Genomic DNA, 21,605 nt, shown 5'->3' on the forward strand with positions numbered 1-21,605 from the left:
TCTGTGTGTGTGTGTGTGTCTGTGCACTTGAAGCTGCTTTCCTTCCTTCCTTCCTTTCATCTTGAGTTACATTGCGTTTACTTCGTGGACTGAGTGGCGTTGTGCCTTTGTTGTCACCGCGGAGTGGATGAAGCTGAACAGATGCCCCTTGTTGGCGAAGTGATGAAACAGGCGAACGAACGAACAAGGGAAGGGGCTTGCAGTTGTCGCATCATCATCCCTCGCCACTCACCACAAAAACCACACAACGACAGCAACAAAACCATGCGGTGGCGACAAGGGCTGGTGTTGATGATAACGGTTGTGGCGTTCGCTGTGGGGAATGTGGTGCTGTTGATGCACACGACCACGCAGGTCGTACACGAGCACAACGAGCAGCAGCAACAACAACAACAGCAGCAGCAGCAGCGGTGGCGACGGGGAGAGGACAGTGCCGATTTGTTCGCGTGGGGCGCAACACAGGACATGTTGTTGCGGGTGTCTGTGCTGATGCGCGACTTTGAGCTGTGGACCAACGATGTCGCCGGCACCATTGAGCACGCCGTCGCAGCTGTCGACCCAATCGCCCGAGTCCAGCAGGTGAGCAGGCCCGCTGGGATGGTGCACACGCCAGCGCATGAGCGTGGTGGAACGTCTGTATGCATGTATGCATGCTTGCTTGCAAGCACGCATCGTGAGTCTGATCCCTGCATGCTTGCTTGCGTGCATCTCTGTGGATGTTGCAGGTTGTTGTTGCGGCGCCCAGGCTGCCGTACCCACCCATCACGGTCCCGCGGGAGCTTCAACCACAGACGCAGGTTGTGTCGACCGCCCTGGGCATATTCGAGGACAGCACGGGCTCTCTCCAGTCCCGAGACATTCGCTTCACCGGCGGTGAGCACTATGTTTGATGTGGGTGTGTCTGTGTCTGTGTGTGTGCCTGTGTCTGTGTCTGTGTGTGCCTGTCTGTCTGCCTGTGGTCAGGTGTGTCTGTGTCTGTGTCTGTGTCTGTGTCTGTGTGTGCGTGTGTGTGCGTGTGTCTGCCTGTGGTCAGGGTACATTCAAGTGGCGTGCGAGTGCTGATGTTTGCTCGTGTTTGGTGTGCAAGCAGACTTGGTGCTGGCAGTCGTGGATGGGCTTGATCTTCGGGAGTGCGCCGCCGACGTGAGCCGGTGGATATCGCTGCACCGACAGCGACTGTTGCAGCTACGCAATCGACAAGACACGAGAGCAGATGTTGCAGGTCGCGCCAGCCGTTCATGCTTCATCTCCTTCCTCCACGCCATGCCCCGCACCGTTTCCGGTGAGCTCGTGAGGTAGACGCAGCGCTGGTTGATGGCAGCAGAACTGTGTTCCTGTATTGCTTCTTGCACGCATGCACACACACGCATGCACACACGTATGCACACCCACTCACTCACTCATACCCACACGTCTGCGCGATGCGTGCATGCAGGGACGTTTGAGTGCTCCTCGGCATTGTTTGATGTGAAGCGGTGGACCCTGCGCGTCTCGACAACCGAGTATGCCGTTGTTGCCTCTGACCGACATCATGCGAATGACATGAGCCTGAACACCACTGTCGTTTACTGTAGCTTTCGTTCACACCACACCTCCACCATCACCATATCCTCGATAGACTGCCACGTCCACCAAAGGGTGTTCTCGCGCAGTGCAACTACACAGCAGGTGCGCAACAGCAGAAATGAACGAGTGGGCGCGTTGTGTGTGTGTGTGTGTGTGTGTGTGTGTGTGTGTGTGTGTGTGTGTGTGTATGTTCGGTAAGGTGCTCGAGCCACATTGCTGCCGGGTGCCCTGATCAGCCACTCGCATGCAATCACTTGCACATCACACGTGCGTGTGTGGCATCAACAGAAGTGCAGACTGCCGTGCTGGCCGATGCTGAAACGTTGCGGTTGCTTCGCTGGGATGAGCTAGAGCCCATGAGCCGCGGCCTCTTGCTGCAGGTAAGGGCGTGTGTGTGCGTGCGTGTGTGTGTGTGTGTGTGTGTGTGTGTGTGTGTGTGTGTGTGTGTGTGTGTGTGTGTGTGTGTGTGTGTGTGTGTGTGTGTGTGACGGCAGCTGTGACACCTACGTACCAGAATTAATCTCAACCTGCACACGCACAACACACGTTCGCGTACGGTAGGCACACGCAAAGCAGTGCACGATCGAGCAGTATGTGTCCCCGCACCTGGACGTGCCCAACCGAGCCCATGACATCTTCAACACACCCCACCTCCAAGGTGCAGAACCGTCTGCTGTGCTGTGTGCCTCTGGCTTGCTCCCTATCTTGTTTGCTCACCTGCACATGAGCAGAGAGTATGACAGCTACGCTCACACACATGACACTCAACATGCAGACAAGCATGTGCGCTACAGTGAGCAGCGTGCCGCGTCGCTCTATCAGCAGCTTGGCATCAAGCGCGTGCAGCACCCCAGCCTTGGCACAGAGGAGTGGTATGGCTGCCACAAGGTGAGCCGTTGTCGTGATGAGAGGCAACAAGCGTCTCCATGTCGCCACCAAGTGGGATACCTGCTCTACTCACACGTGTGTGCTCTTCAGCATAGCGTTGGCATTACTTCGAGCCGAACGTTGCTTGGTTCGCCGTCCTTGTTTCACGCATGTCTCTTCTGGACCGTGGTTGCAACAGAACTCTGCCCGCTGCTTTGGCACCGTTGTACACGACACGCCCGAATACATCTTCCAAGGTGTGTGTGTATGTGTGTGTGTGTGTGTGTGTGTGTGGGTGTGTGTGTGGGTGTGTGTGTGGGTGTGTGTGCGTGTGAGTGCGTGTATGTGGCATGCATGGGTCGTGTCTACCGTTGCTCGCGCCACCTTGCTGACACGCTTACATTCAACACCTTGCTTGTTCCTTGTGGGTTGTTGAACCTCTTCCACAGGGAGGTGGACACCGCCTTGTTGTCTTGAGAACATCCGCAAAACAGCAAGGTAGATGTGCTGTGTGATGTCACATGTGTTCGTTCGGTACGCGTTGCACCTTTCGTGGCTCTGCGATACTCGTTCCTGTCCCCAAAATCCTCTCATCCCACCGCCGCCGCCACAATGCAGGTACCTGTTCCGTGTGCTGAATGCCGCGGGTGTGCGGTATTGGCTGGAGGGCGGTACGCTGCTTGGCGCTGTGCGACACGGCGACATCATTGAGGTGTGCTGACGATAGGCACGTAGATGGTGGCGGTGGGCATATAGATGGTGATGCTGCTGCACCTGTGGTGCAAGTGTGAGTGTGGTGTGGATGTGTGATGCAAGTGTGAGTGTGGTGCGGATGTGAGTGTGATAAACACACCATTTGATTGACAAACAACAGCAGATCGTGCGTGACCCTCGATTCAACAACGCTTTCTTGCTTGCACATGTGTTGCAGTGGGACTACGACTGCGATGTTGGCATCTTCTTGGATGATGTGGCCAAAGTGCCCGAGCTCAGCCACGCTGCAACACAGGTGTGGGTGGGGCATGTTGCCTGCAGGCACGAGTTGCACCGTGTGACGCAACGCCATCGCCATACATTCACATACATACTCACCCATGCACGCACATGCATGCCTTTGTGCTGCTGCAGGGTTCACACGAGACCGCGGATGGGTTTGTATGGGAGAAGGCGCGAGAGGGCGATTTCTTCCGCGTGCAATTCAGCAAGTTCAACCACTTGCACGTGGACATCTTTCCCTTCTACGAAAAGGATGGCGTCATGACAAAGGTCGTGGCGCAGTTTGCGTGTAAATATGTGTGTGTGAACATGTGTGTGTGTGAACATTTGTGTGTGTGTGTGTGTGTGTGTGTGTGTGTGTGTGTGTGTGTGTGTGTGTGTGTGTGAAGCTTGCGTTCTGCGTCTTCTTGTCCCATCTGCAACCGCTGACGTCCGAATATGTGCCCAATCTTCCATCTCACCCCGTTTGGGTTTTTGGCGACTGTTTGCGTTCTGCAGGACACGTGGATGGAGTCCCACCGTCAGGATATGGGTACGGTACAACAAACACTGCTACTGCTGCTGGTACTTGGCTGGTCCTGCTGCTTTTCATCAATTGTTCGGTCCTTTCAAACCACTTCTTAACCCACCAGCCCACTCATCCAAACACATCGACCACGACATGCAGAGTTCCCCAGCTCGTACCTGCACCCGCTGGATACCATCACCTTTGTCGGCGTTGATGTGCGCATTCCAAACCGCGCCAGAGAGTTTCTCGAGATGAAGTTTGGGCCGGGCTGCATCGAGCATCCGCGCCTGCCGGGGCCATCAGCATAGGCAACAACAGCAACAGCACAACCAGTCCCTGTCCCGCCGCTACCACCACCACGCCCTGCAATAACAACTACTCACGTCGGCATCGCTCGAGAAGCGCAGCCCAGCTGCTGGGCCCGACGCCGCGGGGCCGGTCACTGTCGCTCTTCCCTCAGAAGTCGCCAACAGCAGCAAACGCAGCAAACACAGCAGGTGGAGCGAGAACCTCCACGACAACGATGATGATGATGATGTCGCCGGCCAGTCCGTCGGTAATGGCGCGATCACGTGCGGGCGCCAAGAGCACACCGCTGGACCCGGCCCACCCCATGCAGCAGCGCTACGCTGACATGCACGTGCACAGGCTTTGAGAGGCGGGGTTAAAGAAGCGGAGTGTGTTTGCTGGGCTGACCGTGGTGAACGAACATCTGTGTGTCAGGACGATAGCGGGGTTTGGGTGTGTGTATGCGAACGCTGCCATCGTCAGACAAGAGAGAGGGACGAATGGTAATGAGGGCAGTGTGTCGCACACACACACACAAGGATAGCTTTGTTCGATTTTTGTTGTATTGCTTTGTATCACAATGTCACACATCTTGTTCATGCACAACAACAAGTAAACAAACGCTCAAACCGAAACACGCACGCAGCAAAGACCCACGCAAACATTGCAGTGCAGTGAAGATGCAAGACAGCATGACAACACGATGACGCAAGCGGTAGTGAAGATGCATGCGCGTCAGTCGAGGAAGTGTGCCGTCTCGAGAAATGCTGCCATGACATCGGCAGCCTTGCGGGCTGCAACGGGCCGGAACACATTGCGCTGGTCCTTGTGCGTTTCATGGGCGCCTGTTGCTGCTGCTGCTGTTTCTGCATCGGCGCGGGCACGACCCATCACCGCTGCATTGTGCTTCTTGTTGGCCTTTCTGCGTTTGTCAAAGGCCTGGTTGCCCGTCTTCTTACCCTTCAGCTTACTCGCGTCGCTCACTGCCTTGATGACGGGAAGCGCCTTGACCTTGGACATGGCATCCCTGGTGTCGCCATCTCCCTGCGCCATCCGCACGGCCTTGAAGAAGGCAAACGCCTCCATGTCCAGGCCATCCGTCTTTCCCACCAGCGCCGTGCAGTCCTCGCGCACCTGCGGGTACGTGTACAGCACGCCGTCCTTGTGCACCGTCAGCATTCCCGGCATCTTGAATGAGACGCCCTGGTTGTCTGCGACATCGATGCAGGCATTCTGGTACGACGTGTTATCCTTGGCTGACTGGAAGTAGTAGTCCTTGGTGCACAAGCGAAACTCCTCCTTGTCGTGCGCAGACTTGTCAATCTTCTCACCACCGCTGCCAGTGGACACCATTCGCCAAGGGTTTTCTTGACCGCCTTTTGCAGTGGGCGCAGGTCACTCTTGACGCTGAGCCACGACTCATCATGGGAAGGTGGACAGAACGATTCCAGGGCGTGAAGGAGGTCCGCTCCGTGACTTTTGCCCCGGATGCCGCATGCTTTTGGTCAGCTTCAACGCCTCCTGCGGTGACAGGTTCCACATCCACAGCTCGTCCGCGATGCTGGCTCTCAGCGCGTCTGCTTTGCTCTGATCTTCGTCTGTTGGCTTGTTTTGCTTGCAGGCAACTGATGCCGACTGGCGAGTGTGGTCGCGAATTTTCTTTCGTCCGCCAAAACGCAACAGCCACTCGAGGAAAAAAGGAAAAGGAAAGGAGACAGAGAAGCAGAGGAAGCAGACACACACACACAAACACACAAACACACACACACACACACACACACAAACACACACACACACAACACACACACACACACAAGTACGATGGACTCACAAAGTCAAGATGAGCCGCTGGAGGACGACACGTTTCCTGACTGGTTTCAAAACGTGATCCAGTCCATCGAGGATGGATCCTGCGGAGATACAGTGAAGTGAGTTCTTCTTAGCTTCTTGTGCTGTCTTGCTTGGTGTAACCGCATGTTCAGATGTTCATGCTCACAATCGCACATGGTGCCTCCCGTTTTGCCCTCTTGCCTTATCTTGGATATGCATTCGGTGGTCTGCACAGCTCACAAGCAAATTTGTTTGGCTCATCATCGCTGTTTCTCTCTCGTGTCACCTGCGCAACGTGTATGCTGTGCTGGAAGCTTGACTCGTGCGAAACTGTCACAGGAGATGTGCCAGCGTCTGGCAGCAGCTCTGCTGAAGACTTCATACCCTTTGAAAACCCTGACGTGTGTCGTGTTTGCTGTGTTTGTGTCATGACATGTGTAAGAACAGCGTCACGTGTGCGGCTATTTGGGTGCTTGTGTACATGTGCAAACGGTTTCTTGTTCGACTGTGCCCATGTGTGATGGCCCTTGATTGACCCCTGTCACGACGTGGTGCTATTACACTCGTGCCTTGCAGCTTGGCCAGGAACCACATTGGCCCAGAAGACATGAAAGCACTTGCACCAGCACTTGGGAAGCTGCAGAGTCTACAGTCACTCAGGTACGTGTCACGTGCCTTGGCACAGATGCGTTGCGTGTGTTTGCTGCTCTTGTGTCATGGCATGTGCACAGCATCACTTGTGCAACGCTTTGGATGCTTGTGTGCATGTGCACATGATTGCTTGTTTGGCTGTGCTCATGTGTGATGGCTCTTGACTGCTGCTGTCACCTAACATGCGGTTATGGCACTCACCCTTTCTAGCTTGAGTGCCAACAACTTCGGCCCTGAAGAGATGAAGGCACTTGCACCATCACTTGGGAAGCTGCAGAGTCTACAGTCACTCAGGTACGTGTCACGTGCCTTGATACAGATGCGTTGCGTGCGTTTGCTGTATTTGTGTCATGGCATGTGCACAGCATCACTTGTGCAACGCTTTGGATGCTTGTGTGAATGTGCACATGATTGCTTATTCGGCTGTGCTCGTGTGTGATGGCCCTTGACTGCTGCTGTCACCTAACATGTGGTTATGGCACTCACCCTTTCTAGGTTGAGCCGCAACAGAATCGGCCCTGAAGAGATGAAGGTACTTGCACCAGCACTTGGGAAGCTGCAGAGTCTACAGTCACTCAAGTACGTTGCAATTGCCTTGATACAGATGTGTTGTGTGTTTGCTGTGTTTGTGTCATGACATGTGAGCGTGGCCCTTGACTGACCCCTGTCGCAACTTGATGCTGTGACTGTCTCTTTTTCTAGTTTGAGTGGTAACAGAATCGGCCCAGAAGGCATGAAGGCACTTGCACCAGCACTTGGGAAGCTGCAGAGTCTACAGTCACTCAGGTGCGTGTCACGTGCCTTGGCACAGATGCGTTGCGTGTGTTTGCTGCTCTTGTGTCATGACATGTGCACAGAATCACTTGTGCAACGCTTTGGATGCTTGTGTGAATGTGCACATGATTGCTTATTCGGCTGTGCTCGTGTGTGATGGCTCTTGACTGCTGCTGTCACCTAACATGCGGTTATGGCACTCACCCTTTCTAGCTTGAGTGCCAACAACTTCGGCCCTGAAGAGATGAAGGTACTTGCACCAGCACTTGAGAAGCTGCAGAGTCTACAGTCACTGGAGTACGTGTCACGTGCCTTGGCACAGATGCGTTGCGTGTGTTTGCTGTATTTGTGTCATGGCATGTGCACAGCATCACTTGTGCAACGCTTTGGATGCTTGTGTGCATGTGCACATGATTGCTTGTTTGGCTGTGCTCATGTGTGATGGCCCTTGACTGCTGTTGTCACCTAACATGCGGTTATGGCACTCATCCTTTCTAGTTTGAGTGACAACCAAATTCGCCCTGAAGGCATGAGGGCACTTGCACCGGCACTTAAGAACCTGAAGAGCCTACAGTCACTCAGGTACGTGTCACGTGTCTTGGTACAGATGCGTTGTGTGCTTGCTGTGCTTGTGCTTGTGCTGTGTGCACACCATCACTTGTGCCACGTGTTGGTACTTCTGTGTATGTGCACTGATGATTGCTTGTTCGGTTGTGCTTATGTGTGATTGATTGCCCTTGACGGATCCTTGTCGCAACTTGCTTCCATGACTGTCACCCTTTCTAGTTTGAGGTACAACCAAATTGGATCAGAAGGCATGAAGGCACTTGCACCAGCACTTGAGAACCTGAAGAGCCTACAGTCACTCGAGTATGTTAATATTTACTTGGTGCAGATGCGTTGTGTGTTTGCTGTGCTTGTGCTTTGACACGTGTGTGTGTGGCATCACCTGTGCAACGTGTTAGTACTTCTGTACATGTGCACTGATGATTGCTTGTTCGGTTGTGCTCATGTGTGATTGATTGTCCTTGACGGATTCCTGTCGCAACTTGTTTCCATGACTGTCGCCTTTTCTAGTTTGAGTGGCAACAGCATTGGCCCAGAAGGCATGAAGGCACTTGCACCAGCACTTGGGCAGCTGCAGAGTCTACAGTCACTCAGGTATGTTACTATTGACTTGGTGCAGATGCGTTGTGTGTTTGCTGTGCTTGTGCTTTAACACGTGCGTTTGTGTGGTATCACCTGTGCAACGCTTTGGATGCTTGTGTACATGTGCAAACGGTTTCTTGTTCGGCTGTGCTCATGTGTGATGGCTCTTGACCGATCCCTGTCACTACGTGGTGCTATTACACTCGTGCCTTGCAGCTTGGCTAGGAACCACATTGGCCCAGAAGGCATGAAGGCACTTGCACCAGCACTTGAGCAGCTGAAGAGTCTGCAGTCACTCAGGTATGTTACAATTGCCTTGGTACAGATGTGTTGCGTGTGTTTGCTGTATTTGTGTCATGACATGTGCGCAGCATCACTTGTGCAACGCTTTGGATGCTTGTGTGAATGTGCACATGATTGCTGATTCGGCTGTGCTCATGTGTGATGGCCCTTGACTGACCCCTGTCGCAACTTGATGCTGTGACTGTCACCTTTTTCCTAGTTTGAGTGGCAACGACTTTGGACCAGAAGGCATGAAGGCACTTGCACCATCACTTGGGAAGCTGCAGAATCTACAGTCACTCGAGTGAGTGTCTGCGGTGGGGTTGCAAGCAACACGTTTCAGCTCTTCTTGTTGTTGCAGTATCCTTGCTTGTGCTGTGGGCTTCCATGTTGCCGTGAATTTCGTTCACTTTGCCAATTCTGTGTTTAGCATGCCTCAGATTTTGACAAACATGTGACTGATGCGATTCTCTCTTGCGCGGCAACAACAGCCTTGACTCCTGCGGCATAACCGTCCTGACCACGGACTTCCTCCACACCGAACACATTCCCAACATCCGCTTCGGCTTCGATCCCATCGCCTACCCACCACCCTCAATCATCACGTTTGGCCGACCTGCCATCTACGCCTACCTCCGTGATGTTCAACGAGGCCACGAACTGCTGACGCGATCGCGGCTCGTCTTCATTGGTGATGGCGGTGTCGGCAAGACCACGCTCAAGACAGCGCTTCTCATGCTCCACAACAAAAGCAAGCATCGAACGAAGTTGCTCAAAAAGGTTCAAGGGGCAGCAAAGGCAGCGTTCAAACACTACACTGAGGCCGATTTTCGGCACTGGATCGACAAGGACCTTGCGCAACAGGATGGCTTCTTCGACAAGCACTTTCTCGACGCACGCGACGTCACGGGCGACGATTTCCTGACGTGTTCGAAGCAGGAGCTGAAGGATACCATCTTCTGCAGTGAGAGCCGAGGGCAGGCAGTGAAGCGTGTGCAGCGAAAGCTCGCGGATGTGCACCGGTTTCTGCTTGCCGAAGACGTGACGTTGCACTTGAGTCAGAGGCGACCCTTTCAGCTGCTGCTCCAAATCCCACACGTGTGGACAGAAGGCGTTCACGTGGATGAGTGGCGCATTTCAAAAACACACCATGAGGACGACCCCACAAGCACGACCAGATTCGACTTGTGGGATTTTGCTGGCCAGCTTGAGTTCTTCCCTGCCCACCAGCTCTTCATGGCCTCGCACATGGCCGTGTACATTCTGGTGTTCGATGCCTCCAAGGGTTTCAAGCATGCGCATGCTCGCATTCGCGTATGGTTGGACCTGCTCGAGGCATGCCTTCCATACAACGGTGATGGTGCTGCAGATGCCATCCAAGTGCGGCTTGTCGCCACCAAGACCGATTGTGCGCGTGAGGATTTGGGCCTGCAGCATCTGCTGCAAACACTTCAGCGCCGTGTCGGCAAGCGGTTTGACCTTGGAAGCCGCTGCTTCGCCACGCGCTACAACGAGCCAGATGGCGGAGATCTGACCGCGCTGGATGCAGAGCTGTGGGCACTGCGCAAGCAAGGGGTGCCGTACTTCCAAGTGCCCAAGGCGTACATGGCGATCAAGGAGGGCGTGGAAAAGTTGGCGAGACACAAGGAGGTGAAGGGGTGGCCTGTTGTTTCAATCCAAGATTGACGTCAAAGGCAAGGACCGTGACCTGATTCTTGGCTTCCTCCAAGATGCTGGCGTTGTGCGGCGTATCCCCTCTGACAAGGACGAGTGTGTGGTCAAACCAGTCACGTGGCTGAGCAAGCTGATGGCTTCCATCTTGCACCCACTTCATGGTCTGAAGATGGCACGTGCTGCGGATGATTCAAGCGACCGTACTTTCCTGCCTGGCGTTGAGGGTTCCGAAGCTGCCAGTGTGTTGTCATGCCGTGATGTACCCGTTCCAGTTGAGCGTGGGCAAGGTTTGCTTCCATTTCTGGCGTCCTTCGGTGTTTGCTTTCCTCTGGATGGCCAGCGATACACCTTCCCCGCTCTGTTGCCGCGCGCACGTGTGCATGGGAAGATCGTGGAGCGACTCAACGCTCGTGCCGATGCTCATGGCGCTGGCATTGCCGGACGTCGTCTGCAGTGCTTGGACGAGCAGCAGTTTCTGCCGCCAACGTGCTGGCCGGCCGTGGTGAAGGGATTATTTTATGTTGTGAAAGAGCTGAATGGAGACGCCTTGCACTTGAGCAAGGGCATATTTGTGGCGAAGATGAGCGACAACAGCTACCTCGCCACATGTGTGACGGATGTCAAGCACAGACGTGCGCTGGACGTCGTCGCGGTGGGCGCTGACTCATTTCTGCTTCATCTGGCCATGCTCGTGGTTGTAGACGCTCTGCACAAACAGTTTCCATCACTTCGACTCCAGAAGCGCTGCCTACTGGTGGCCGGTGCTGATGATCACGAACGAGAACACCACGTGTTGCTGAAACGTGCTATCACAACGCGGGCTGTTCACACGGCGGTGAAGTCGACAAGTGAGGCTTTGGAAGGACTTGCTGCTCCCGCAGGAGTAACACCGCAACTGCATCAACTTTACGTTCGACGCTTGGAGCAGTCGAAGCTGGTATTCAGGGATCGCGACTCTGGCTCATTGAGGCTCGTGTACTTTCATGAGCACTGGCTCGCACTCCTGACAGACCCGGAGCTTGTGAAAGAGAAGAACATCCCAGAGGCGAGGCAGACAGCGAAGATGTGGCAGCTGTTTGCGGACGTTGAACGCGAGATTTTCTTTTTAAGCGATGCGGAAATGAACAACCTTGCCACGCGCTGTGGGATGAAAGACACCCGAAAGTTAGATGGACTAGGCCTCATCCATTGGCTGAAATCAAACTGCCCAAAAGGCAGCAACCTGCCGTACCTTTCACCCGACAGCGACCTGGAGCCGCTGCGAGCAGCTGCTGAGGGCGCTCTTGGTGAACGGCACAATATTTGTGTCAACACGCGCGAATGGCAGCGATTATTTCAGAAGGAAAACGCCTGACCACTGCGTGTGTGACCCTGTTGTTGCTTTGAGTATTGTTCATTTGCATGCTTCACTTCTCCCTCGTAGCTCTCATTCATTCTGTCCTCCTGCGTTCAATACCATTCACCATTCCTCCCTCCGGCTGCTTCATCTTCATCAATACATCCGTTTGGATCCCTTGACTACGACAATAAATCAACACAACCTCAAAGCTTTCCGACCTCCCCAAAGCTCTGAAGTAGCACCACAGCATATCCCCACTCCCAAGTCAATTCTCTTGCTTCCATATGTTCATCCAGCAACTGCTTCATCTCTGTCGCGTCGGGAAATGAAACGAACTTCCAGTTGCAGTCGTTGGCACTTACACTACAGCGACGTAACAGGGTGCGCAGCCTCTTGTTGATTGATCTTGCATTCCTGAAAGATGAGATCTGATGCTGCACGTGTGCATGTACAACAGTCGTGTAAATCGTTCAGCTGCTGCAGCGACGCTGCACACAAGTGAAGTGCCGACCTGATGATGCGGGCTACAACACATCCACTTCCGCCTCGCTAGTGCGTTGACAGAAAATGTGTTTGGCAATCAGAATTCACAACACAACACATTGCTGTTTGTCCCATTTATGTTCCTCGTCACGACACCACAATCACACAATCACACGCCACCGTTTCACTCACACAACCTTGTCATGTCGCACCGCATGACCGTGTCATCCCGGGTGCCAAGAAACATGCTGTCTTCAACACACGAGGGCGTGCCAAACACATGGCTGCCAAACTGGCACACAGAACGGCTGCAACCACGCTTGCCATCCCTTTGGCCCAGCTCCTCCCTAAACAGCGGCAGCAAGAACAAGTGCCCGTCTGTCGTCACGACGGCAACTTGGGCCACATCATCATCACCATCATCATCTCCACTGGGATAAACGATCGTGGCGTTGGCGGTGATGCTGTGCTCGCCAACAGCACGCCGCCACAGCACATCCCCGTGGCCACTGAGCGCAACGACTGCCCCAGCTTTGGTGCACACGATGATGAGCCACTGGCCGGTGGTGGTCACCGCACTCGCGCGACAATTGCCGTGTTCGTCTCTGTCTCTTGAGGGCACGGGTGCTGGTGCTGTGGATGTGTCCGGGTCTTCACGGGAAGATGAAGATGAGCGCAGCGGCATAACAACAGCGGCGAGGGGCGCGGCAAAGACGTCTGCGTCCGCATTGAAGCGCCACAGCAACTGTCCTTGCACAGCATGCATGCACATCACCACCCCGTTCACCAGGCAGATGAGCACATGCGGCGGGCTGCTTCCCGCTTGTGCCAGCGCAACCGGTGCAGCGAATATGGGGTGGGTGGCCTCGTGTCTCCAAAGCAGATGCTCCAGCATTGTGCAGGTCCTGCCATCTCCGCCAGCTCCAGGTTTCCCATCGCCCTCGTAGTCATACTGAAAGCACGTCACGTGACCCCGCAGCGATGCTGTGATGCACAGCGTCATTGTTCCTCGCCTGCTACTGCTGCTGGTACTGGTACTGGTGGTGGTGGTGGTGACAGGAGAAGACCCGTGTCGTGGACTGCTTGCTTGTTTGCGCAACATGGCTGCTGCTTCTTCTTCGATGACGGCTGTGTCCATGTGAGTGCGTTCATAATCCCTCTCCCCCTCCTCGCCCGGTGCTTGCAAGCATCTGAGCAAGCACGGCGGGGCGGCGAGGGGACCACCTTGAGTGGTTGGCGCTGGATGGCGGCATGCAAAGCACGTGCGGCGGTTGGGATCAAGTGCATACAGGCGCCCGTCATAGCACGCGACGAAGAAGAGGCGGGACCCCAGATCGTAGCGGATGGGCGATCGAACTGCATCAGGGAGCGCCGTGGAAAACCAGCGCTCGCCCGTGACGGCGCCATAGACGCGCACCTCCCCAGTGTAGCAGCCCACCGCCACGAACCGCCCGCATGAGGAAATGCACGCCGTGGATTCAATGCGCCCGTCAAAGGTGTCCTTCCACAGCACGGCACCGGACGCTGCGTCCAGGCACGCGAAGATGCCGGCGTGGCTGCCAATGTACACGCGGCGCTGCGGATGTGCGCCCGTCTCATCGTCATCGCACACGTGCAGGGTTGGGCTTGCATCCACACACGCACCCATGTCCTGCGTCCACCGCACATGGCACGAACAAGCAGCTGGCGACGTGGCCGGGTCAGCGACAATGTCAGCCGCGGTGTGGGTCTGTGTCTGGGTGGGTGTGGGAGGGTGCCTGGCTCTGGTTCTCACCACAGTCACGTTCTCGCAGGCCCAAACGCCTTGATTTGCTGTGTTGTGGGCGCCCTGGTTGTCATCATCATGTGTGGTGGGTGCAGTGCGAGCGTGCCACACGCGGGATATGACACGTCCAGGCGGCAGTGACGGTGGGAGCGGTGACAACACCACTGACGCTGCTGGTGTTGTGTCTGCTGGTGTGCTGTCTGTTGGTGCCGTGTGTTTTGATGTGGTATTGTTGAGTGCAGTCGCACGACCTCGTTGCATCTTGGCTTGCTTGGGTGGTGGTGGTGAATCCAACACCAATGCTGCCTCAGTTCGTTGTTGTTGCTGTTGTTGGCGCTTGGTGCTGGAGGATGCAGCCACATGGTCAGCACTCCGCGTCACATCCGATCGACTGCCAGCACCGCGGTGGTCAGCAGGCGTCGCCATGGCAAGCAGTTTGTGGGCGCACGCGTCCAGGGTGTCGTTCATGAGGGAGTGCAGCATGGCCGTGTACACAACACCGGGTACGGCCTCCAGTTGTCTGCACACATCCGCAGCCGCGAGCGAGTCTCCACCAGCGCTTGCAAACGACACTGCACCCCAGCCGGCCACCAGCGGCGATGGAACGCACACGCCCGCTGCTTCCATCGCACACTGCAACACCTCCTTCGCTCGCAATAGCGTCCACGACTGCAATGTGTGTGTATGTGTGAGAGTGTATGTGTGTGTGTGGTGAGTGAGATTATGTGCACGACATGATCAGCACCCTTGCTCTATCAAGACACCAAAGCACCCTTGTTTGACTCACATGATGGGCAGCTGCGTGCTTGTGTGTAGCCATGTTCTTCTCCACGAGCGATGCGTAGTGGCGCTGACACAGCTGGAATCCACAAGCAGCACGCGTGCATGTGAGACTTGCGAGAGATGGCCGTAATCTCTGCAATCGACAGTCCCACACGTGAGGTCATCATGGATAAATATGAAGGAGAAACGCGTCATCATTGCACCTTGCCGTGGGAGGTGGTTGTCAGCGTTGGTGTTGTTACAATGGCATCAACATCGACACCAAAGGTCTCTCGCAAGCGGCGGTTGAGCGCAGACAGGGCTGTTCATGTGTTCATGTGTGTGTGCGAGCGTGAAGGGGGAGATGGATGAGAAGCAGCTGGGCGATGAAATGGAAACAACGACGTACGTTAGTTTGGCGCAGATACACACACACACACACCTGCGTCCGTGACAACGTGTTCGTTCGATGCCGCTGCTATCGCTGTCGCTGCTGCTGAGTGCGGTGCTTCGGTGCCGGTGGCGCAGACACCAACAAGCCGATGCCTGCAAGCAACGCTGCCTGCAGTCTGGTAACGGAGGCAGGCGGCATGGCGCGTGTTGGGCCAGTGCACCTTCAGCCATCGCGCTACCGCGTCCAGCCACACCCGCTTCCCTCGCACTTTCACCTTGCGTGCAGGAACGTGTTCATGTGCACAGATGCGTGTGCGTGTGTGTGTGTGAGTCATCATGTGCACAGGCGTGTGCGTGTGCGTGTAAGGTCCAGGATTCAGCGGGAAAGAGTGTACTCACACGATACTTGTCAGAGGAGAACTGATATAAACCGCCGGACCTTCCTTTTGTTTGCTGCGGCGTTACAGTATATGCCCCAATATGGCCAGTTACGTCTTTTTGTGCCTGGATCAGTGTATGTGGAACCAAATTGGCTTCGCCCGCTCTTCGCAATACATTCGTATGTTCTACTATGTGTGTGTGTGTGTGTGTGTGTGTGTGTGTGTGTGTGTGTGTGTGTGTGTGTGTGTGAGTCATCATGTGCACAGGCGTGTGCGTGTGCTTGTGCGAGTCATGTGCATGGCACAAACAGTCACACGTCACGTCCAGATCTTCAGCCACCAACCGTAACACCCCTCATCCCCACTCCTCGCTGACCATATCATCGCTGCGGCCCAAGATTTGGAAGAACGGTCGGGTTGTCCTCGCAGCGGCGAGGAGGCGGCGCAGCAGCTCGGCATCAGCGACACGCGCGCACACGTCGCCCGTCGACCACAACCTGCAATGCAACCGTACGCACGTGTGTGTGTGCATGTGTGTGTGTGTGAATGTGTGTGAATGTGTGTGAATGTGTGGGTTGGAGAAGGGATGTGCACAGAAGGTAGCGTGTGGGGTGGCTTGGGGTCGTACATTGCATACTTGACTATGTGTGCAGTGTACCCGTGATGCGTTGATGGTGGTGTGTTGTTGTTGTTGTTGTTGTTATCACTGACGAGACAGCTGCGGTATTCACCGCCTACAAACAGGACGCCCTTATCGTTCAACTGGAAGCACACACAATCACATGTGGACAACAGATGTGCTCAAGTCAACTCTGAAAGTGCGTCGCGTGGGGAGAGCACGGATCCATGCGCTTGCAAGGACACAATCACACACACACACACACACACACACACACGCACGCACGCACGCACGCACACACACACACACACACACACACACACACACACGCACGCACCTGTGTTTTGACGCTGGGGAGAGGAAAGCCGATTGGCAGGGCCGTGTTGATTGAAATGCACCTCTCAACAACAGGCCTGGTCACAGGGCACAACAACTGCCACACCGCACGCTCTGTACGTGTCGTATGTGTGTGTGTGTTGAACGTAATGTAAGCCCGTGTTAGAACACGTATCATGTGATGTTCATACACAGGCACAAATACACACAACACACACACACACACACAACACACACACATATATGCGCACACCTGTGATGCCGTAGATGTTCCAGAGGCGGCAGCGGTGCGACCAGTTCCAGGCCGGGAGGAGCGCGGTGGGCGATGGGAACATTTCTCCACCAACAAAGAGATGGCGCAGGTGACAGGAAGGAGGCGGAAATGCACTCGTGCCGTCGCCGACAGCTGGCGCTGCTGGTGTGGATTGTGATTGCAACAGCCTGCACGAAAGAGGGAATGACGGTGATGTGGACCATGTGATCATGTGATCATGTGATCGTGTGGGTGTGACTGTGTGAGGGATGAATTGCACAGTGTGGTGGATGTGTGGAAGCTTGGCTAGCTGGTGCCATGTGACATTTGATTTTGCCTGTTGCGATGGCACGTGTCAGTTGTCAGCGAGCACATGCACAGTGCTGTGTCCAGCATCGATTGGAACTGACTCTGTGAAGACGGTGGTGACCATGCACGCGTATGTGACGCGCAGAGCAGTGAACGCCTCCAGCAGCAAGTCACCGGCCATCTGAAGACGTGAAGTGCGGGCGGTGCTGTTCTGCTTTGAGCGCAAGACTGTTGCAAGAACACATATGTTTACACGCACACACACACACACGTACACACACACGTACACACACACACACACACGCACAGACACACACACTCACTCACGTCAGCACAATGTGCAGGGCCGCGCGTCTCGCTGCCGACTCACGGGGATGGAGGGGTGGAGGAGGACGAGGGAGGCGCCGGTGCGGAGCGCAAGGAAGACGTCCAGCACGTGGGGGTCAAACGTGGGCGGTGACATGACAGCAATGACATCGTCCGAGCTCAATTCTGGCCATAGCAAGTGTTTGGTGCAGGTGATCGCAATGAAAACACAGTGATGGAGCCAGCACAAGATGTTGTCAGATACACACACACACACAAACACACACACACACACACAAATACACACACACACACACACACACACACACAAATACACATGTGCTCACCAGCGTATTGTTGAATGTCGTTTATGACTGTGGCGATGGTGGTGTATGTTCCAGAGACGGTCTTTGGAGCGCCGCTTGTGCCTGATGTGGGCACGCGATATAAATACGGTTCAGGCTGGTGTTGAGTTGGCTCGGACCGAGCTGGGCGATAGAGGTGCAATATTGCGGTGATGCTGGACATGTGTTGTTGAGGGGGCGAAGACGGCTGTGGCATGTCTGCACCAGCTGGGTGTACCTCCTCCGCCACCAGCGTCACTGTTCCAAACAAGTCATCTCGATGACTCGGGGCATCGGTCACGTACACGGCCGTGTCGTGCGCTTCATCCTGCTTTGCTGCGCTGAACGTACACCCAGCTTCGCGACACCTTTTTGGGTGGGTTGGACGACACAAGCCACACGTGAGTGATGCGATGCGGCTGTGGAAGCTGATCATGGAAGCCGGTTGTGAAAGTCGGTGATGAATGCTCCTTTTCCTTACACGCACCCGCGAAAGCAGGCAAAACACACGCACAAAGCCACACAAGTGCACACACACGCTGTATTGGCTTGGGGAGTTGAACTCACGAAGCGAGGAGAATTGGAGCACACCAGTATGGTGCGGCGTGTGTACACACAACGGACCCAGCCACTTGATTCAGAAGTGCAGCGACCTAGAGTACAGTTGGAACATGAGTGTACGTACATTCATGAGGTTGAGGTTGCAGCAAGCACGCACGCAACTTCTTGACACACAAACACGCACACACACACATGCACACACATACACACGCACACACACACATGCACACGCTTGTTCGCACCTCAGCGATGGCTGTGGCGACTGCTGAAGGTGATATGCAGTAGTACTGCAACATCCTTTCAACCACACTCACGGGTGCACTCACGAATGCACGCATAGGTGCTTCGGGGCTGACATCAGCCGTTGCATCCTCAACGTCAACACGACGACCACCCCGCTCCACAACCCACAAGCACGACTCAAGATTGACTGAGCTGGTCATCACGTTCCGCCGTCATGCTGAAATCTGTATGATAATGTCCACAAATCTTCCACAATCGCACCAAACCAAAACAGCCAACGAAAGAAAGAAAGCAAGTTCGATGGCTGAGCGGGTTGTGGCTGAGGTGGTGGCAGACGCCCTTGCAAGCAGTGAAGGATCGGTGGCAGCAGCGGACGATGAGGGCGAGGTACCACTGGTCAACATCCACGCAGGAGACGAGCGAGCAAGGAGGGAGCAGGCTCGCCAGCGGGTGCTGGGCATGCTTGGCGAGGACTTTTTGCCAGTCGCACAGTTTGCACCAACTAAGTCAACCACACATTTCCCTCACTCGATGCAACACCGCGAGCCTTGAGCTTCGTCACCAGTCGTCTTGTTGCTGTGCGTATTTGGGGGTTGTATTGTATGATGTGTACGGAGGCTGGATGGGCTTGAGCGGAAGACACGAAGCAAGCCTGTTGGTTTGCAAGCCAGCGCAGCCAGCAAAGAAATAAAATTGGTGCATGGGATGTGATTACATCACGAGGATGGCATGTGTATGCGTATGTGAGCGAGGAGTGGCTGTGTGCAGCATGCTCGTGTGCGTTCTGGTGTTTACTGGAGCTCCTTGGGGAGGGCCTTGCCGGCAGCGAGGGCTTTCTCAGCCTCGATGAGGACGTTCACGCCATCAATCATTGTCTGCACAAGGGCAACCTGCAATGTGGCGGTCCAAGCGTGGTTTCAGGCGAGAAAATGAGTAAGTGAGTGTGTGAGTGTGAGTGTGTGAGTGTGAGTGTGAGTGTGTGAGTGTGAGTGTGAGTGTGTGAGCGTGCGGGGGTGGAAGGTGTCAGTGTGAGTGTGAGGGTGACGGCGTGCTGAGTGAGCATCAGCATCAGCGTCAAGCCATTGGGCGGCGTGAGTGTACGTACCTCGGACTTGCCGAGACGCTCCTTGTTGGAGATGTCGTAGATGCCGCCAGTGCTCTCGCTGTGCTCGCCGTGAATGCCACGCGGCTGCAGGAGATGGAGGAGGAGGAGGAGGAGGTGAACAGTAGTCGTGGGCGGTGGTGTGAAGCCGGGGAAGGTGAGGATTGGTGAGTGAACAGCGGCTGGGGATATAAGGGGGGGGGGAGGCGGCACACACAAGCAAGACACAGGAACAGAGACAGACACACAGCCACAGAAACACAACCCTACAACACACGCAACACAGCACACCCACACACGTTGGCATGCCTGCGTACCTGGAGGCGGAGCTTCTCGCACCACTGCTTGAAGTCGGGGTGCTTGCCAACGTTGGGGATCTTCACGTGGACAGATGCGCGCATGCCCGTGCCGCAGTTGGTGGGGCAGCTGATGGTGGTGATGACGATAACAGTGATGTAGCAAGTGAGGGGGTGAGGAGAGAGAGAGAGTAAAGAGTGGGTGGAAGTCTGCATGAATGTGAGGAAAAACAACAACCGAGTTGGTACGCAGGACGACGCCAACGACGAACCAACACCAGTTGGGTCATCGGGTACCTGTGGATGTATCCGAGGTGGTCGTTGTGTGCAAACTCGCGTCCGGCGGCCTTCACCTGCTTCTCAATTGCGTCAATACCGCGAGCAAGGCGCTCAAACACCTGCATACATGCACCAGAGGCAGTGGTGACGTGAGTATGTGTGTGCGATGTGTGTGTGTGCGATGTTGTGTGCGATGTTGTGTGTGTGTGTGTGTGTGCGTGTGTGTGTGCGTGTGTGTGTGCGATGTGTGTGACGTGCGATATATGTGTGTGGGTGTGATGTGATGGCGTGAGCGTGTGGAGGCATGAGGCAAAGACATGAAGAAAATCATCATGCAGGATTGCCGACCTGCTTTGCGTCGCCGCCCTTCTGCATGGAGATGATGCGCATCTGGTCCTCCTCATTCACCCACACAAGGAACGTCTTCTCGTTGTTGTGGAAGATGCCACGGGACTCGGGCCAGTCGCCTGAAATGCGGTGGTTTGAAGTGGTTTGAAGCGGTTTGAAGTGGTATGTGGTGAGGGGGGAGAAGGCGAATGCGCGTGAAGACACATCACAACTACAAACAGCAATGATGCTAGGTACTGAGTGGCACGAGAAACGCACACACACACACACAAACACACGCGCGCGCGCGCCGCAGGGTATACAACGTACGGTTGGCGCCGGCAGACTCGAGGAAGCGGTCGCCCTTCTTGAAGAGGAAATGATCGGCAACGAGCTGCTTGCGGTCCGCCTCAGACATGCCATCAAGCGGGTAGTACCTGCATAGATGGGGATGAAGAAGGCGAACAGATGGGATGGGGTGTATGGTGGAATGTAAGAGAACGGTGTGAGATGAGGGTGGATGAAAAGAGCCGCGCACACAAAACAATCAAAACAAAACGTTGGGCCACTGCATCAGTGGCGCACGCAACAACAGACGCCACAAACACCGCCACCAGCAACAACAGGGGGGGGGGTACGTACTTGCCGGCGAGGTCGCCCTCGAGCTGCGAGACGGCGCCGGTGACGAGGCGCTCCACCTCCCTGCGCTGCGCACGCGTGCAGCCGGGGGACAGGCCCAGCCCGCGGATGTTGCGGCCAACGCGGATGCGCGTGGACAGCACGTACTCGCCCTTGGGGTCAATCGTGCCCGCAAGCTAAGAGGGGTTGGAACGGGGAGGGGGTAGTGTGTGAGTGAGTGTGAGTGTGAGTGAGTGTGTGTGTGTGTGTGTGTGTGTGTGTGTGTGTGTGTGTGTGTGTGTGTG

General features: G+C 55.2%; 5 protein-coding genes across 5 annotated transcripts in view; 2 read left to right on the top strand and 3 right to left on the bottom strand.

Moving 5' to 3' along the window:
• The first annotated feature begins 232 nt into the window (after window positions 1-232).
• On the top strand, window positions 233-4,860 carry PTSG_06808 (uncharacterized protein). The gene is made up of 15 exons (XM_004992150.1): window positions 233-579; window positions 726-873; window positions 1,091-1,282; window positions 1,436-1,502; window positions 1,619-1,668; window positions 1,855-1,946; window positions 2,128-2,224; window positions 2,342-2,454; window positions 2,633-2,690; window positions 2,883-2,931; window positions 3,052-3,145; window positions 3,365-3,442; window positions 3,562-3,699; window positions 3,928-3,961; window positions 4,097-4,860. The coding sequence occupies exons 1-15, from the start codon at window positions 265-267 to the stop codon at window positions 4,243-4,245; spliced, it is 1,674 nt and encodes a 557-aa protein (XP_004992207.1). The 5' UTR covers window positions 233-264; the 3' UTR covers window positions 4,246-4,860.
• A 100-nt stretch (window positions 4,861-4,960) lies between these two features.
• PTSG_06809 (uncharacterized protein) lies at window positions 4,961-5,578 on the bottom strand (the record flags this gene model as incomplete). The annotated part of the gene is made up of 1 exon (XM_004992151.1): window positions 4,961-5,578. One exon carries the CDS (start codon window positions 5,576-5,578, stop codon window positions 4,961-4,963), a length of 618 nt encoding a protein of 205 aa, XP_004992208.1.
• A 370-nt stretch (window positions 5,579-5,948) lies between these two features.
• On the top strand, window positions 5,949-11,939 carry PTSG_06810 (uncharacterized protein; the record flags this gene model as incomplete). The annotated part of the gene is made up of 11 exons (XM_004992152.1): window positions 5,949-6,153; window positions 6,370-6,456; window positions 6,632-6,715; window positions 7,694-7,777; window positions 7,979-8,062; window positions 8,267-8,350; window positions 8,558-8,641; window positions 8,846-8,929; window positions 9,132-9,215; window positions 9,403-10,561; window positions 10,593-11,939. Exons 1-11 carry the CDS (start codon window positions 6,047-6,049, stop codon window positions 11,937-11,939), a joined length of 3,288 nt encoding a protein of 1,095 aa, XP_004992209.1. The 5' UTR covers window positions 5,949-6,046.
• A 589-nt stretch (window positions 11,940-12,528) lies between these two features.
• Window positions 12,529-18,902, bottom strand: PTSG_06811 (uncharacterized protein). Its single transcript, XM_004992153.1, has 13 exons — window positions 18,678-18,902; window positions 18,442-18,527; window positions 17,878-18,242; window positions 17,595-17,716; window positions 17,326-17,405; window positions 16,916-17,103; window positions 16,664-16,776; window positions 16,366-16,469; window positions 16,084-16,204; window positions 15,377-15,602; window positions 15,159-15,256; window positions 14,533-14,841; window positions 12,529-14,235 (listed from the first exon to the last, which is right to left on the bottom strand). The coding sequence occupies exons 1-13, from the start codon at window positions 18,876-18,878 to the stop codon at window positions 12,592-12,594; spliced, it is 3,657 nt and encodes a 1,218-aa protein (XP_004992210.1). The 5' UTR covers window positions 18,879-18,902; the 3' UTR covers window positions 12,529-12,591.
• A 353-nt stretch (window positions 18,903-19,255) lies between these two features.
• Window positions 19,256-21,605, bottom strand: part of PTSG_06812 (arginine kinase) — a gene marked incomplete at its 5' end in the record, with an annotated part of 4,739 nt that continues 2,389 nt past the window's right edge. The window contains 7 exons of the mRNA XM_004992154.1: window positions 19,256-19,568; window positions 19,784-19,867; window positions 20,098-20,206; window positions 20,374-20,474; window positions 20,704-20,822; window positions 21,013-21,119; window positions 21,325-21,497. Of these exons, the coding sequence (XP_004992211.1) occupies window positions 19,470-19,568; window positions 19,784-19,867; window positions 20,098-20,206; window positions 20,374-20,474; window positions 20,704-20,822; window positions 21,013-21,119; window positions 21,325-21,497 (792 nt within the window). The 3' untranslated portion in view covers window positions 19,256-19,469. The remainder of the gene's footprint in view (window positions 19,569-19,783; window positions 19,868-20,097; window positions 20,207-20,373; window positions 20,475-20,703; window positions 20,823-21,012; window positions 21,120-21,324; window positions 21,498-21,605) is intronic.

This window comes from Salpingoeca rosetta, assembly GCF_000188695.1.
Source record: "Salpingoeca rosetta unplaced genomic scaffold supercont1.17, whole genome shotgun sequence".
Classification (NCBI taxonomy): Eukaryota; class Choanoflagellata; order Craspedida; family Salpingoecidae; genus Salpingoeca; species Salpingoeca rosetta.